Source organism: Xiphophorus hellerii, chromosome 12, assembly GCF_003331165.1.
Source record: "Xiphophorus hellerii strain 12219 chromosome 12, Xiphophorus_hellerii-4.1, whole genome shotgun sequence".
NCBI lineage: Eukaryota > Metazoa > Chordata > Actinopteri > Cyprinodontiformes > Poeciliidae > Xiphophorus > Xiphophorus hellerii.
Genome location: NC_045683.1, coordinates 2,382,801 through 2,400,231, shown reverse-complemented (window position 1 = coordinate 2,400,231; position 17,431 = coordinate 2,382,801). Strand labels below are relative to the sequence as shown.

At 38.3% G+C, this 17,431-nt stretch overlaps 1 protein-coding gene and 1 long non-coding RNA gene across 3 annotated transcripts in view; one reads left to right on the top strand and one right to left on the bottom strand.

Moving 5' to 3' along the window:
- The window catches only part of kank1a (KN motif and ankyrin repeat domains 1a), a 51,571-nt gene that overhangs the window by 18,288 nt on the left and 15,852 nt on the right, over positions 1–17,431 (bottom strand). Inside the window, exon 2 of the mRNA XM_032577922.1 lies at positions 3,130–3,259. Within this exon, the coding sequence (XP_032433813.1) occupies positions 3,130–3,166 (37 nt within the window). The 5' untranslated portion in view covers positions 3,167–3,259. The remainder of the gene's footprint in view (positions 1–3,129; positions 3,260–17,431) is intronic.
- On the top strand, positions 13,665–15,651 carry LOC116729416 (uncharacterized). Of its 2 annotated transcripts, XR_004341149.1 has the most exons (3): positions 13,665–13,937; positions 15,110–15,300; positions 15,375–15,651. It is a non-coding gene; the product is annotated as an uncharacterized LOC116729416 (long non-coding RNA). The 2 variants fall into 2 exon arrangements; XR_004341148.1 differs by lacking the exon at positions 13,665–13,937 and having other exon boundaries at positions 15,047–15,300.

Below are 17,431 nucleotides of genomic sequence, written 5' to 3'. Positions count from 1 at the left end.
CTGATTTGACAAATGGAGACAATAAAGTCTCACTTTTATTAAATTTTAAATCCATGCTTAGATGGAATTGCTCCCTTCTGCAACCTTTGTTTTGTTTTTATGAAGCGTTGGAGAGAGAGCGCCACCTTCCTGCAGACGTCCTCCATGCTATTCCCATTTAGCCATTTGACAGTTTCTAGTGAAAAAACATAAAAAATGTGTTTAATTCATCAGTGCGTCGGATAAACGTTACATATTTATGCCACCAGCAGCTACAAAGCTGTTAAATCCCTCTTTCGTTTTGTAGTTTCCTCTTTGTTTTGGTGATTTCTGCGCTCGTTCCAGAACGTCCCGCATCGTCACAAAATGCATTTTTTAGCTAATCCACCTCATTTACTTTTGCAGCTCTGCTTTAAATCAGTCAGAAATCCACGCAGAGACATCGCTCTCTTCTCTGTGGTCCTGCTCTGCATCCATGAAGTCTCCTTTCTAACTCCTCGGCGGTTTGGGGTCGAAGTTCAGGTAATATTTAAACTTTTAAGATGCTAATCAGTTGTAAAAGCAAAACTAAAGCTAAAAGAGCTTCAATAATGTAAGTTTGTATTTCCAGACTGAAATAAGTGTTCGGGTTTAGTGAGTGAGCCGTCAGGCCGCAGCAGCTAACCAATCAGAGGACGGCACGTCTTCCAAAGCTGCTTCCTTAACTTTGAAGACAACGGGATTTTGACCAGCGTCTACTGGGCTCCAAATGGATCTTAATCTTTCCCAACACATACATTTTGGCTCAGTGTGCACTGGAAGAGTTAGGAGTCTGTTTCAGATGCGAACCACAAAGCAATTAAAACACAAAGCTTCAGTCAGACTCCAACAACCCGCAGCTTCATCAATTCATCAGCTGGACAGAGTAAGTCTGTAAGCTGCAGTAAGTCAAACAATCCTCCTGTTTAGAGTCCGGCACACATCATTACAACCCTGCAGCAGCAACACAAACCCACAACAGGAAAGTGGCTGAATGGTGCCATGGGGAGCCTTCACAGCCGCAGGAACAAAACCGCCTCAGAGCTTAAGGACGTCGATGGAAACGTCACTTCTCTGGGTTTTCTGGTCGCACTGAGACACCAGGCAGCTGGATTTCTAAACCAACAACAAGCAGTGATCACCTCAGATCACCAAACAACATTTATAGGAGACATTGGCTCCCTACTGCAGCTACCCTGCAAAAATACAAAATGTTACCAAGTAGTTTTGGTTTAGTTTCTAGTGGAAATATCTCAGTACACTGGAAAAAAGACAAAACCAACTTAAATAATTTTTCAGTAAGATAAGTTTTAAGTTAATTATTTTTTTTATTTTTTAACTCAAGCTAGCATAGCTAACTTACTTCCCAATTTATTTCTTAAACGTTTTCCTGACCTTGTTATGTTATCTAGTTGTCGTAGTGACAATTGATGGCAAAAACTGCGTCGTTTTTCTCTTATACATCAGGCCAACATTTAAGATTTAGCTCATTATATTGACAACTTAACAGCTAAAACCAACGGAAGAAACCAAATGAAACATTTTTACCATTTAGCAGCAAAAGGTAAAAACATTCCTAGTTTTCTCCTCTGTCATTTCATCGATTTTAATGAAACTTTAGGTGTTTTTTCTGCCTTTGAGAAAACTAGAAGCTTCAAAGTTCTGCACATTCCTGCAGGGATTTAGCGGTGAAACTCTTCCCTCTCTCCTGTTAGGCTTCGCAGGAATGCGAGTCGTCTGCAGGTGTGTGTTGGGAGCAGAGCCTCGGCTGACAGCCGATATTTCACAGCGAGGTGGAGGAATCCGTTCTGCATCCCACAAACACAACCCAGCAGTTACTCTGATAATATTTAACATTCCTGTTAGTGTCAGACATTCATCAGAAGAGCAAACACACTGAATTTTAAATAGATCTGATTTAAAATCCGACTCACATTTACAAGAGAAAACAGTTTAAGTTCACCTAAAATTGTTGCTACATCTGATTTCTGTAGAAATGCTACAGTTTGCCTCAACATAGTCAGGTTTCTGAACATGTTCAGCTCTAATTTTCAGTAATTTAAAGCACAATAATCACTGATTTACATGAATTTTTTGTTCGTGAAGACTCTGAAGTTTACTGATATTAACTTTCATCTGTTAAGATAAAAAGTACTTCATGCTAGTTTATACATCCTGAAATTGACCTACACAAACCTAAATAGATTTAATCCATGAAATTCAAATCATTACAATAAGCTGTAAATAGAATTATTTGAATGAAAATCTGCAATTAATAAACTAAAACGAAGGCAGGAAACAATCTTTGGTCAAACTGAACAGAATAAGGAGTGAAATCAGGTAGAAATATAAAGACAAAGAACAAATGAACAACTAATCTCAATACTGAGATTTTTTTGGCAAATTTTTGACTTTTCAAACTCAGAAATGTTCTTTTTTTTTCTGGAAAGGTTCTGAGTTTGAGCTCAGAATCTTGAGCTCAATTTAGTTTTTTTTCCTCCCTGATTTTTTATTTTTAGCCTTAGATTTTTTTCTTCTAGAAAATTTCTGAGATTAAACTAAAACTTTTGTACTTTATTTTTCTTGCAAATGTTTGACTTGAAACTCAGAGGTGTCCTTGTTTTTTCTAGACAATTTCTAAGAATCATCTCAAAATTTCTATTTGTTTTGGCAGAAATTTCCTAATTCTACCTATCGGCGTTGTCTTAGTCCTCCATTTATTAGCTGCCTCTAATTAGTACATTTAGACCCTTAAAACATTTGTTTTCTATGTGAAATTTACGAGTTTCACCTTTTAAACTGAATTTCTGAAATAAAAGAACCTACAGCTGATTCTTAATCTGATGTTATTGAACTTTGCTGTTTTCCCACCACCTGGTTCTGTTGTGGGTTCCTAACCAAAGCTGATGTACTTTTCCTTTGTGATTGCATCAGCCCTGGATTAGGTGAGAAAAGCTCGTACTTTCACTGATGTGGAAACTCAGAAGCCTAATCAACAACAACATGCCTGCAGCTGCATCACTTTCCACACTTCTGCATGTTTAATGACACTTCAGTAACATAAAAACCATCACAGACCTAAAGGTTTGCAGCAGATAAAAGGTTTGTCGATGTTAGAAAAGGTGAGTTTACCTGGGCTGTTGCCGTTTACGTGCACCGTTTGAGCCATGGGTGCAGCTGCGTGATCTCAGTCCCACAACCAGACCCTCTGCAGTCATGCAACTGGCATGCATCAAGTCCAGACTGCCATGCAACCTGCAAACTGACACAAAAACATAAAAACAGTCAAAAACAACATAAAGTTGGCTTCGTTTTGATCTACAAAATCAGTTTTAGAGGAGTCAAGTTAAAGCCGTTAAAGCTGCAGTACGTAACTTTTATAAAATGTTTGGTTTTTACCCATTTATGAAATGATCACAATGTAGTAACAGCATAAAAATGAGAGAGTTCCTCTTTTCTCTCCCAGAACTTCTGCAAAAATGCACCACTCAGTCAGAAACAACCAATCAAAGGCAGGAGGAGGGTCTTAGCGCTGTCAATCACTCTCGTGCTCACCCCTCCCGCTCGCTCTTTCACCACAACAGAACGCCACGAACGCTCAGTGACTGATGTGCCAACAGGCTCTGAAGACTTTTCAGAGGAATCGTTTTAACATTCAAAAAGAAAGAAAAAAATATTTGCAACCAAAACACGACGATGCATCTTATACAGACCTGAGCGAATTCCCCCCACCTTCTTCAAATCAGACAGAACTGGAGTCAATCAACTCCACTACGTTTTAATTGTTTCTACTTCTTTTGCTTTGAAGATAATGAAAGTCTCAAGGTCAGAAGGTCAACCAGACCCCACACATTACCCAAATTTAACAAGATTGATGTCAAACGTTTGTATAGCAAAAAAAGTCATTTGTGCTGCTACCACTTTAAAAGGACATTCATAAAAAAAGTTCCAGAGGTCAGAGGTCAACACCTCCCACCTCCGTTCCACAAAATCAAACAAATTTGGTGTCAAACAACTCAGTAAATATATTTATTTTAGTATCACAGAGGTGGGTAGAGTATTCAGATATTATAATTGAGTAATAGTTGTTATATACTTTTATTGTTTATAAGTCAGAAAGGAAAAAGGTGAGAGCTAGTTTTAAGCCTGTGGCTTGTTTACTGTCGTCATAGCAACTCCATAGCAACTGCCTACCAAGATGGCCGTCAGCTACAAAGTTCCAGGAAGTGTGACGTCACATGAGAGCTGTGTGCTGAGCATTTTTTTAGCTTAAGCTCATCATGTGGAGCATTAATAGTTCTGGACTCCAGAAATCAGGTAAAATGTGATCAGAGCTTAAAGATCATCACTGGAAATCAACAGATACGACGGAGTGGAGTGACTCTTCAGCCACCTGGGCGATGAGCCGTCGCCCAGCTGCAGCTCAGGTTTCCGTGTTTACAGGAGGAACCCAAATAAAGCGGCGCAGCTCTGACACCGGGCCGGGCCTGGAGGTCGTTCAATAATAGACCCGATTCAGACACATGAACCAAGCATCACCAACACCCAAATAGACTGCAGTTATGTTTCTGAGCGCCGCGACCTCCTGCTGGGTCGCTCAGTTCAAAAAAAAAAAAGAGGAAATTTATTCATTCTGAAAGAATGAGAGCAAAGCTTAAAATGAAACGAGGATTTCTGCAGCATATAAACGAGTCTGACGGAGCGCTCAAATCGAAGCAGACGTGATGAGAAACAATTAGCAGATTTATCAAATTTGGATTCTTTTAACCAAGCAAAACAACCCACACAAAAAGGAAACAAGCAATAAATCAATATAAGAAATCAATAATTTCCATTTGCATAATTTGTCATTTTTCTCTTTCTACCAAAAACTGGATGATAAAAGTCTTCAGTCTGACGTTTCGATGTCAACTAGTCTTTTTCTGAAGGATAATTTTGTTTCCAGAGACTTCATAATTCATTATATTTGTTGTTTTGTTTATTTTGGATATTTAAAATGTCTTCCAGTGTTAGATGTTTATTAGAATTTAAAGTTTATTGATCCTCGAGAATGCGTTCTTGAATTATTGTGCCTTTACTGTCATATTACTGAAAATGGCCTCAATTTATCGCGATAATTTCTGGGACAATTTATTGCCAACAACATTTATAGTGACAGGCCTAATTACCAACTGCACTAAAATGTTGGAAAAGCACACAACACTTGTAAAAATCTACATGAGTATTTGACATTTGTATTTTGAAATATTGTGAAAATGTATTTTTTCTGCAAGAAAATACTACTTTAAAAAAATTTAATACATTCATCTTTTTTGTGAACTTCGCTCACAAAAACAGTTAATATTAAACTACATTAGGGATAAAATGGCTTGTTCTTAAAAAACTGTTCATTTTCAGAAGTGAATCATTTGAACGGCTCTTTGAAGTGAACTGATCCTGAAGATTCAGTTCATAGAATCATCAGTCCCATCACTACTAGATAAGATTCATCCGATGGCCAAAATAAGGAAATCTGTGATTATTTATAGGTGCATCCTAGTCAGTTCAGGATAAAATGGGAAAGCCAACTCCATGCTGGTTAATCACACACACACACACACACACACACACACACACACACACACACACACACACCCACGCACACCCACACACACACACACGCACCCACACACACACACACACACAAGCTATAACTGACCAAACATCTCCCCTGTGTCCTGTTCCATGAGCTGCTAGAAGGCAAACCTGAGAAAAGGAGCAAGAAATCCTCAGATCCAGGGGGGAAAAGATTAATTTAGCAAATCGATCACCGTTATGTTGATAGAAGTTTGCATACAAAAAATAAAATAGATCCATGTTTTACAATGGATAACCTGCAAATGCTGGAAATTTACATACAGACAATCTAGGTTTTATAATCTTAAATGTTGTCAGAAGCTTAAATGGAAAACATATAATTAATCCAACTGATAATGTGCAAATGTTCAATGTTTGCATACTAAAAACAAATCAATCAATGACGTATTCGAATGGATTATCTGCAAAAAAGAGGCTTCTGCTTTTATCACAAATAATGAGAAAAACCAGAAATGTGTCTGAAAACCAGAATAAAAACAGCAAATATCGCCGCAGCCATAAAAAGTGAATCCAGTAGGTCAGCTGTGTTGCTGCAGTTTATTAAGCCAAGCAACGCTGCAGTTTAAAGATCTTCAGTGATCAGGAAGCAGGAAAAGTCACAAACACCTTTAGTTTTTTAACCCAAACCCTGCTGGCTGCTCTTACCTTTAGCTCTCATTCTAACGCAGGTAGAAACGAGCTGCAGGCTGCTGCTCGTCCCACAGTCCTCTGAGGAGGACAGATTGGTTTCACAGCTAAGATTAGAAAACTTCCTCAGATGACAGCCAAACGATCTGCGTCCTATAAGAGGAAGCAGCGAGCGCTTTCAGCGTTTGGGTCGGACCGAGCCGGGCGAATCGCCTCTCCCATGCTGTTAATGAGCAGAAAGTAACGGGAGGATTTTCCACTGCAATCACTGATTGGATTCAGAGGGAGGGGAAGAATCGGTGCTGCTGCTGAATATTCAGCAAATTATCTGAAAACAAACGACTGATGCCGGCAAATAATCTGAGATTATTGGTTACATGACAAATTTACTTAACTCTAAAAAGAGAAAACAGATTACCAAGAAAAATATAATAAAGATGAAAACTAAAAACACAAACTTTTCATAATATTGTTGTTTATTTTGTACATTGTATTTATTGTTTTGTTTTTATTGCACTAAGTGCAGAAAGAGGCCTTATTATAGATCCGTCCTCAGACCATCAGCATCACTATTTCCCAACAAACTCGGTGTTTACATCCTTGCTGGTATTTGCAAATCTCTGTTTGCAGTTTCATTTCCATACTGTAAGTAGCACGTTTTAATGCATAATGTCTTGTGCAGGCTATATTGCAAAACAGTCTGCACTGTGTGTTTTGTGCATTCAAAAAACAAAAATATATAATTTTTGTAATAAAAGTTTTAAAAGAAAATATTTTATACCGTTTTTATTTAAAAATTATAATTTTTTACAAATTTTTATACAAATATTTTTGTAATATATAATCTTTTTAATTATAAACCATTAAATTTTTTTACAATGTTATCACATTCCTTTGCATCAGAATATTTGTGATAACTGCCCAGTATTTTAGGTTGTTGTTCTGACTGTAAACTATGTTATTCTCAGTTTTCCTATTTATATTTTAATACTTTTATCTTTGTGTGAGCCTATATCCCTCCAGGTCACTGATCTGCTGTCACACCTGACTTTCTCCACTGCGGGACAGTAAAGTCTATTTCTGTTTCTATTTATTGAACATTTCCTGCACACTGCAGCAGATATTTAGCCTACCATTCTTGGAAATTAATGCCATAAGATTTTGCAATCTTGCATTTCATTTGTATGCAGAACAATTTATGGGTTACGTAACCACAAGCAATGAAGTATTAAAATCCAAATTGATCCTGCGGCCCGATTTTTTATCCACTACTAAAATTGAAAATGTGAAAAACAAGATATTTACGTTTTTGTTAGTTTTGTTTGCCAGTTGAAAATAGAAAGAAGGAATGGCACACAGATTGTTGTGCATCAGCGTTGGGAAACTTTAATTCCTCTCTCTTTCAGAACTCGTTTCACTGGAAACGCTGTGGTGGGACCCTGACGGAGCTAGAAACAGAAACCCACAAGCCTCAGCGAATGAAGCAACAACATGAAGCACAGGGGGCCTAAATTCCTCCACAACCACGCGAGACGCAGCCAGAGACGTGCAGAAGAAGACGGCAAAGAAAAATGCTGTTTGTTTGGGAATAAATAACATGAAAAGTTCCTTCTGGGTTTGTGTTCAACTTGGTGAGAGAAATAATCCATTAGGTCTTAAAGGATAAAAGCTTGAAGCAGAAATTGTTTGCCACCGTTTTGAAAAGTAAAAAGCAACCAAAGAGGTACAGTTAGGGTTCAATCACACCAGCTCTGCTCAGTCCGCTTTAATCGAACTCTGTTTGTCTAGAAAGTGGCGTTTGTTTATGAATAAAACTCTGATGTGGACAAAAACAGCAAACTCTACAAACCTAAGTTTGGTTGAAGTGAACTCTGGTTCAGTTCAAATGCATGTGAACATCAAGCAGACCGGATTGCTCCAAAAGCAGGAAGTGGACTACAGCACAGGGCATTCTGGGTAAATACAACCAAAACAAACAAGCTAGCCTAGCGCTAGTGGGAAAAATGACTCGTGGTCTTTTAACAAAGACAAAAGAGAAATCCTACAACCATTAAAATCCATTTTTGTTTACATTTCCTTAGGAAAGAAGCTGCACTCAGCGTCTTCTGTTTTCATGTTGTTTCTTTCCATTGTTCTTGGTGCAGCGCCCCCACAGGCGAGGAGGGGAACAGGTCGCTGGTTTGGTTCATTTGACTCGATGCAGAGTGAAAGTGAACAGTATCAGCTGAAAATGTAATAAGTACTGAAGATCCGAACCAATGGGAGAAACTAAATCTGTTCCATTTATTTAATATTTTCATATTTCTTTGTTACTGGTGTTGCTGTTCATCTTGTTTTTAATCTTTGTTACTATGCAGCGAAAAGCGCTTCATATATAAAACATATTACTATTATTATTTAAGGCGGACCGAAGGTGTCAGGTGTGAAAACGTTGTGTAGAAATTGGGTGATGCAGAGACACCAGCTGAAGCAAACCTGAACAACTTGTTTGGTTCGCCTGAAGCTGTTGAACAAAAATTAAACCAGAACATGAATTTCAGCGCGCAGCAATAAGACAGGTGGCCTGTTGCTCAGGTCTGTCTGGATTTCAGTAAGACGCCCAACTTCAGGTGACCGAGAAGAAAAACGGGCACAAATCAAATACAAGAATAAAAATATTGGGTCTATGTCACTAAACAAGCAAAGACAGCTATTAGATAATCATTTATTATCATCTAGTGAATCTATATTTAAGTCACAAATTGAGCAGAACTGAAACCATTCGCACCATTTCAGACTTTCCACTGAGGGAAAGACAGAGCTCTGGTTTGTGACGCTCAGTAAACTGCAAACGAAGCAACCAAAGGGCTGCAAATGTAGCAAACACAGCGCTGAATATTCAGCAGGACTGGTTTTCCCCCAATAAAGTCTGAGGCTGCCGCTTTAATGGAGGAAAAAAGCCTACAGTTAAAACTGTTTCAGCTTAAATGTTGCATAAAAAGCAGATTGGGGAGAGCGGGTGACAGCAGGATGTAGAAAACTACCGCATTTAGAAAAAGTTTAGACGTATAAAACGAGCCTGAAACTTTGATTAAATGCACGCTACAGAGTAAAACAGAGGATATTAAACATCTGGACAAGATTAGACATGGTGTTTGATGCCGTTTTATAGAGACAGCAGAGGACAGGTCAAGAGGTCAAGCCCCTCATCGTCGTTTTCCTCTGACCTACAGCATCATGTCCTGTCTGAGGTTCTGCTTTATTCTGTTTTATCTAAAAATCACCAAAATATTTGCTTCTTATATTTCTAATTTACAAGTCGACCTTCAGGAAGGAGGCATCTACCCAAGGAAAGAAAGGAAGTCAGCGGTAAAAACTGAAGAGTTATTCAGAGACAAAGTTTAGAAACATAAAACACCAACAGGAAGCGTTTCAATTTAAGAGACATAGAACTCAAAATGGCAAAAACACAAAATGTTACCAAGCATTTTGTCTAGTTTCTTGTGCAAATGTCTTAGTACACCTTACAAAACTATTCAGCAAAATATATAAGCTTGCTTTAAGTCAATAATTATTGACACAAAAAGTACTGATGGCAGATTGTTATATATATTATATTATTTCACTTGCAAGTGAAATAATCTGCTGTTATAATTTATTTAAAAAATTGTATTTCCTGCTGAAAAGTTACTTGTAAATGTTCTCATGTACGTCTCTACCAGAATACACTTTCCTCACATTGTTTCTTATAAAATACCTGATAAGTTTAGACTTGACAGCATCTAGTGCAATCAATTCTCAAATGTTTCCCAAATGTTGCCACAAGCAGATTCTACGTTAGGTTTTGATTGGTCCATTATAACATGTTTTGATCTAAACCTGAAGCTAACATCTACAGTTTTCCTTATTTCAGCCAATCAGCATCAAGGAAACTGAATGGCGCTTCTTGATTGGCTGCCAGTAGCATAGAAAGTAGCATTAAGTGGAGATGTTGCCGTTTCCCAAACTGCATTTTCTTTCAGATACTTTAGTTATGAAACAAAAAAAATTAGAAGAAAGAATTTACGAGTTTTCAGAGAATAACTTGGAGACACGTTCCACAGGAAATTATGAAAATACTGATCTGGTAACAGGTGGGAGTCCACTGTAAAATGCAGCTTTTGCGGGTTTTAATGCCGGATTGCATTTCGCTCCAGCCCTGCTAAGGAATGCCGCCCACACAGCATGATGCTGCCACCACATTTTTGAGGTTTTATTTTAACTTGCCAGTTTTAACAGAATGTTAAGATGTGCTTTATGTTTTTATTCTTGTCTGGTTGTTATTGTTTCATCTTCAGTTGTTTTTAAATCTGCTTCATACATAAATTTGACATGGGACCTGCCAGCTCACAGTTTCAGACATTTACCCGCTCAGCACTGTTCTGAGTTACTTCTCTGTTTCGACTCGACTCGCTGCACAAACACATTTCACTGCAGTCTTTTCTGAAATCAGTCATAAACTGTCTGCAGAATGTTTTTAAATTAAAAGAAGTGTTTCACTGTGTTTCAAACCTCAAATGAAAACACTTGATCTCTGAAAAGCACAAGCAGTCAGATGATGAGTCAACCTTCAGCTGAAACTCACTGATCAAGTTATTAAACTTCCTGCTATTCTTTCTCTGCTGCAGCCACAAAACTCCAGCAACAGACGGATCATGTTAAAGTGCATAGAAATTATGAGGATCATACAAAATCTCTCCAATTATGTTTTCAGCTCTTATTATTTATCCTTTTTTATTTTCAAGTCCTTTAATGTCTTAAATAAAAGGATTTGGACCATTGCTGCAGTCCAAACCATCTGTGAGACAGACAAACCCAAATTCAGCTGAATCTGGAGTCGGCACCATAAATCAGGCAGCAGCTTTGAAAACATGTAAAAACCAGTTTAAAATGTGGTTCGTAAAGTGGAAAAGCAGTTTTGTTTTCCTCCATGTTTCTGGTTTTCTGTAACGTTTTGTTGCCGTTTATGACAGAGCTGGACAATAAATCAATAATATGCATCACGGTAGACACCTGATCAATATCAATGGATAATACGTTTGACAATATTCAATATGTGGAATATTCACTCAACTCTGATCCAGAACCGCACAGCATTCTGGGAGATGTAGGCAGAGGAACGACTTTAGCCGCTGAACCTCTCACATCTAGCTAAGCTACGTTGGTGGAATCAATTCATTCACTCGCTCTTTGGTTACCTAGCAACCCACTCTTAGGTTACCTAGCAACCCACTCTAGCAGCAATTTAAGGCTTTACTAATGTGCCTTATAGCTGCTTAAAGATAAAACAATGGCATAAAGGATAAAACAGGAAGGATTACACCACCAGTTTGGAAGAAAGAACTAATCAATAATTACTGATAACGGATACAAAATGTTTATATCGTAAGTTTTTCAGCCATATTGTCAAGCTCCACTTCTCAAATGTTTTGTAAATAATCATGCAGAAAGAACCCAGACGATTCCGACGGGTGGTTTATTTAAAATGGGGTTCCACAAGGTTCAGTTCTTGGAACATTATTTTCTGTATTACCTCTAAATGACGTTCTGAATTTACGCCGGAGTGGAGGCTAGACTGCTAGCTGAAGGCTGGACGGCCAGCTGAGGGCTGGACGGCTAGCTGAGGGCTGGACGGCTAGCTGAAGGCTGGACGGCTAGCTGAGGGCTGGACGGCTAGCTGAAGGCTGGACGGCTAGCTGAAGGCTGGACGGCTAGCTGAGGGCTGGACGGCTAGCTGAAGGCTGGACGGCTAGCTGAGGGCTGGACGGCTAGCTGAAGGCTGGACGGCTAGCTGAAGGCTAGGCCAGTCTGAATTCACAGCTTCTCTCTTCCGGTCGTCGATATTCGCGGCTTGTGAAGGACCCGGTCCACTTGGACCCGTCCTACGCAGACCGGGTCCTTCAAAGGACGATGGCCCTGGATTCAGACACACTAGATATTTTGCTTCAACTGGTCCGCTTCCACTGCCCGGTATTTGTTTACACCGGCGACAGAGTTTACCCAGCGCTTCAAAGAATTATGAACATTTTGAACGATTCTTCACTGAATGACTACAAAAAGGTTGTCAGATGCCTAAAACATCCAATGTCCTCATCCACGGAGGAATTTTGTAAAAACAAAATGGAGGATGCACAGAGGGAGTAATTCCATACAAGCATGGATTAACGTTTAAAATCTAATAAAAGCGACACTTTGTTTGACGCTCCACCTTCAAAGCAGACTGCAGCAGATAATTGGGATCCTTTGCACATATATTAAAGCAAAAATCACAACAGATAATAGTTTTGACTAACTGATTTTCAATCGCGTTGTGAGATGGTAAAAGATTCCCACCCCTAGAATAAATATGTTTCTGGGTCTTTGTGGGCTCTGCAGGTTGGTTTTACTCAATTCAACAGATTTGTTCAAACTTCTTGGTGACATGAAAACTTTTGATCCAGGAGGCTTCAGAAACTTTTACAATCCCCTGCAGCACAATCAATGTAAAAATGTAACAGCATATATATAATTTTTGTACAGAAGCTGCTAATAATTTCTGATTTTCTGATAAGCACCACAAGCTAACAGCTAACAGCAGATTGCAACCGTAACTGTTTACCAACACGTTAAAGCGGCTGACATTTACAGCGTTTTCCATGGCGGGTAGGAGAGCAGCCCGCTGTTTAAAGAATGTTCTTTATCTGGTTCTGTGTTTTATCCTGAGAGCTGCTCCCCAGAGGATTCACATCACTAGAAAGAATTTGGTTCAAGATTTATGAGCAGGAACAAAACAACAGCAACAAAATCACAAAATACTTACAAATCACTTTATTTTTAAAGTGATTTGCTTTAGCAAAGCCAGGCTAAAGCAGGCTTTGCTTTAGCCTGCAACTAAAGCAAAGCTCAACAGCTTCCTTTAAAGAGGCAGTATTTTGTGTTTTCCAGGCACAAAGTGATATTTTATAGCACAATCAAGCAACTGTGTTACTTTCAGTCGTTTTTTAAAATGCTGTGTATATCAAATATGACTGAAATTGGGCCTTCTTGGATGTTTTCAGGGTTCTACCTCATTATGACTCCAATCCTCAACTTTGAACAAAGGACAGAAAATCTTACTCACTTTAAAGATCAAATCTGCTGAATAAGACTCTCCTGAACTGAGATTTAAGATGTTTTCCTCTCCGACAGTCATAACCTCTCTTCTGCTAAATAACATCGCCCCCTAGAGGAGACAGACTGCTAGGTCAAATGAAAAGGTTCTCGGTAAGAATCAACCACTTTTTACTGCGTTTCATTAAACTACTCCTCCGTTCCCCCCTCTTTCTTCCATTTCCCAGAAAGAGACACTTAAAAAAATAAAAAACAGCCTCCCCCCTGCAGCCTGGTCTGTTCGACCCCACACTTGACCAAGGACAGGCTGGAGCCACTTATTTGTTTAGCCCTGGAGTGGAGTCACTAAGGCGTACAGGAGCTACGGGCTGGTGAACACCAACCTCTCCACCTCATGCGGGGGAGTCACTCTCACGGGGAAACAATGCAAACCGAACTCAAAAGCATCCCAGCAGTTTGTTTGTTATACTGAAAAGAAACTACTCTGCAGCTAAAACTCGGTTCTGTTGGTTCTTTCAAGGATTTGCAGCAGAACTGTGGATTCAGCAGAATATCCAACAATACAGAAGGTGAGTGTGAAATGAGTTCCTAAACCACATTATGTGTTTATTAGTAATCCTCCTTAATTTACAGCTGCAGCGCAGAAAAACAAGTTTCAGTTTACATTAAAGCTAAACAGTATAAACCAGATTATTTGCAATTAATCGATTTAAATAATCGTCAACTAATTTAGTAATTTGATTAGTCGTTAAGTTATAGACTCAAAGAAACTTCAGCGCATGACACAATATACATCTCTCACACCCACAACATGTTTATGGTTCTACAACATAGTTTATAGTTACATTCTTCTCCAAAGAAGGTTTTGGATGCTCATTGGCTGCAACCAACGATTATCTTAGCAATCGATTAATCGATTGCTCTGACAATTAATTGGATTTTAAAAGTTACACAGTCTACAAATTTCTCATTTAAATACTTTAGCTTTTTATACAAGATTATAAATACATTTAGATAAGATAAGATGAGATTTATTTGTCATTGTCATCAACAGATTACAACGAGATTGAGATTTGCTCGACTCGAGTTAAGATACAGGTTATGTGTATATACATAATATACAAAGATAAAGAAATAAATAGTACAAAAGTATTTAAAGATGCAATAATTCATATAAAGTATTTTTTAAATAAGAAATAAACATTTTATTGCATAGCATTCCTTCAGTGAACCTGAAGAGAAGCTAAAACTAAACCACTTGAGTTTTGGCTAAAACATATTTACAGACAAAGTTGTTTTGTTTTTTTTGGTTGTTTGTTTTATATATCTTAAATGCAAAATGTATATATTTTTTGTACAGTTTTGGCTTAATTACTGCTTTGAATATATTGTTTTTTTACAACCAAATGGTCTTTTTTTGACTGTATACTCCAGTTAGCGATTAATCGATTACTAAATTAATGATTATTCAATAATTTACTAGTAAATTAACCTGTGGCTAGAAAACCTTTGCACAAACCTTTTGCTCCGTTTCTCACATGTAACATTGTTAAATTTTCTTTCATTGATGAATTTGATTAATCTCGATTAATCCGATTAATTGTTTGAGCCCTAGTTTAGGCTAATGAGTGTTTGCTTCATTGATTATCCTGTTTCTCCAGTGTGAAGTTTCCTGTCTTGTCAGGCATTGTGGGAGAAATCCCTCCTCCTTAAGTGCGTCCATGTTTGCTTTTGTGCCAAGCGAGCCCATTCTGCTGACCTTTAAGAGACGCTCCGTCTTCCTGTGACAGCGGCAGGACAAAAAACGACAAGCTAATTAAACTGGGCTGCAGGGGAAAAAAACAAATGAAAGCACATAAAAAGGAAGTTAAAACTCCGTTTTGAGGATGTTATCGGCGGTCTACGCAGACTTCCTGCCGGCCGAACAGATAAGTATGTCAGGAATGTTTTGGGAGCCTCCAAACCTCGTCTGCATTGATTAGACTTTTGTTGTCGTTGCTGTTTAGCCCACCCCCCAAACTCTGGTGCTGCTGGTTCATTTCTGCTGGTAATGAGTCACGTCGTGTTGGATTACCGCCAGGGAGAGGCGAACGTGCGGTGGGAATGGTGGCGGCGAGGTTTCATGAATGCGAAAAGACTCGCAGTCCCCTCCGGGAACCATAATGACCAAAATGCACGGAAGACATTGTTTCGTAGCAAGTCGTCACGCAAGCATGTAACCCAACAGTGCAATCATGATGTTTGTACCTGCAGGTAAACAAATAAAGTCTTCATGAACTCCAAGACCTCAGAAAACTTTATTCCCATCACGTCTTTATATTTAAACAAAAAATACAAATTAAACGTCATGTTTAAGCCTGCTGTAATAAGCAATCAAATAAGCTAAAAAATGTTCATTTGTATGATTTATTGTCTTCCCTTCCAAAATCTAAACCTTTTTTTGAAGGACAGTGACTTAATGATTCATTTTATTTGTTGTTCTGTTTATTTTATATGTTTAAAATGTCTGAGTTTCAGTGTTAAATGTTCATTATAATTTAAAGTTTATCGATCTTTGAGAAGGTCTTCTTTCATTATTATGCCATTACCATTAAATTACTTGAAAATGATCTTAAAAACAACAATATTATCATTTATCATGGTAACATCTGGGACAATTTATCATCCAGCAAAATGTGTTATTGTATCCATCAGAGAAACCTGCTGCAGCTTAGTAAATGTAACATTCAAGGTGAATCAAGGCCTGGATGGAAACAAAAGCATAAATCAATCAGGGCTCCCTAAATATTTTTATTTAATCTGAGGACAGGGGGCGCTGTCTGTCTTGGTCCATATCCAGCAAACACAGAAACACCTGCGACACTCGGAGGCCGACAAGACGATTATGAAACACGTTTTCCATGGCAGCTGTTATCTGAATTACTACACCGCTTGGCTTCGCTTCGATAAAAATCTCAACTCATCATTGATTGCACTCCCACCAGGAAGGAGGGGAGGACAAGAGGCTGCAATTAAAATGCAAAGCAGAAAGCAGCCGCCTCAACCTCGAGGTTCTCATTTCATCGTTTCCAGTTGATGTCCAGTTAAACATAAGAACCAAGCAGAGTGGAAACAAAGAGGGAAAAAGAAAAGGCAAAAGAAAGAGTGAAAGACTTTTTTCATAGAAAAGTTTTGATTTTCAAAAGTATGCCCAAGCTTCTCCGCAACTTTCTGAATTAATATAAGTAATGAAACCAGAAATCAACACTGAACTCTGAAAGTCAAACAGTTTTTTTTTACAATGTGAAAAATGAGAAGCTGAACATCTCAAATATAAACACAATGTAAAAAAAATCTATTCAATCAACACAGGAATCCCTGCAGTTTTATCTTTGATATGATGGAATTGAAAATTCAACTTTTTCCGTTCTCATTTGTCATTTTTCTGTCCAGAATTAAGAAAAAAATTCTAATTATGAATTGGAATTGTACATCAAACTAAAATGAAAATTTAAACCCAGTTTCATATTTTTAAAACCTTTATTTGTAAAAACACAAAGCTGGTTTTTGGCAAAATGACAACTTGGAATATACTGAGCATAAAAACTGTCAAGCAGTAAAACCTTTAGGAAAACTTCAAAGTTTAAATCTTGATATCTTCTAAAATCTTTTCTCGTTCTCATAATCCCGACATGGAGAATTAGTTTATTTTGCGAGCTGGTTGCTCTGTAATTATTCAGAAATTAACTTTTCCACCTCAAACGTTCCCATTTTTTTATAAAATAAGAAACAACTTCTCCGTATTAAAAGACGATTTTTATGTCATTCAAAATAAATTTGTGTCCATCTGCCAAGCAGCTCACCCCTCGCTGACCCCGGCTCTGCCTCAGCTGGCCTCATTGTTTATCATGCAGAGGTCACGACCCTCCCGCCTATAACTGGTGACATCATCGATTCGGCCCGATTCACAGGCTTCAGTGACGCCGATCGAACATCAGGCCCGGTAATCTGGAGAACGGCGTCACCTTTCTGGTTCCTCAGCGAGGAAACCAGAATACAACAGTTTAGGACGTTTGTTTAGCTT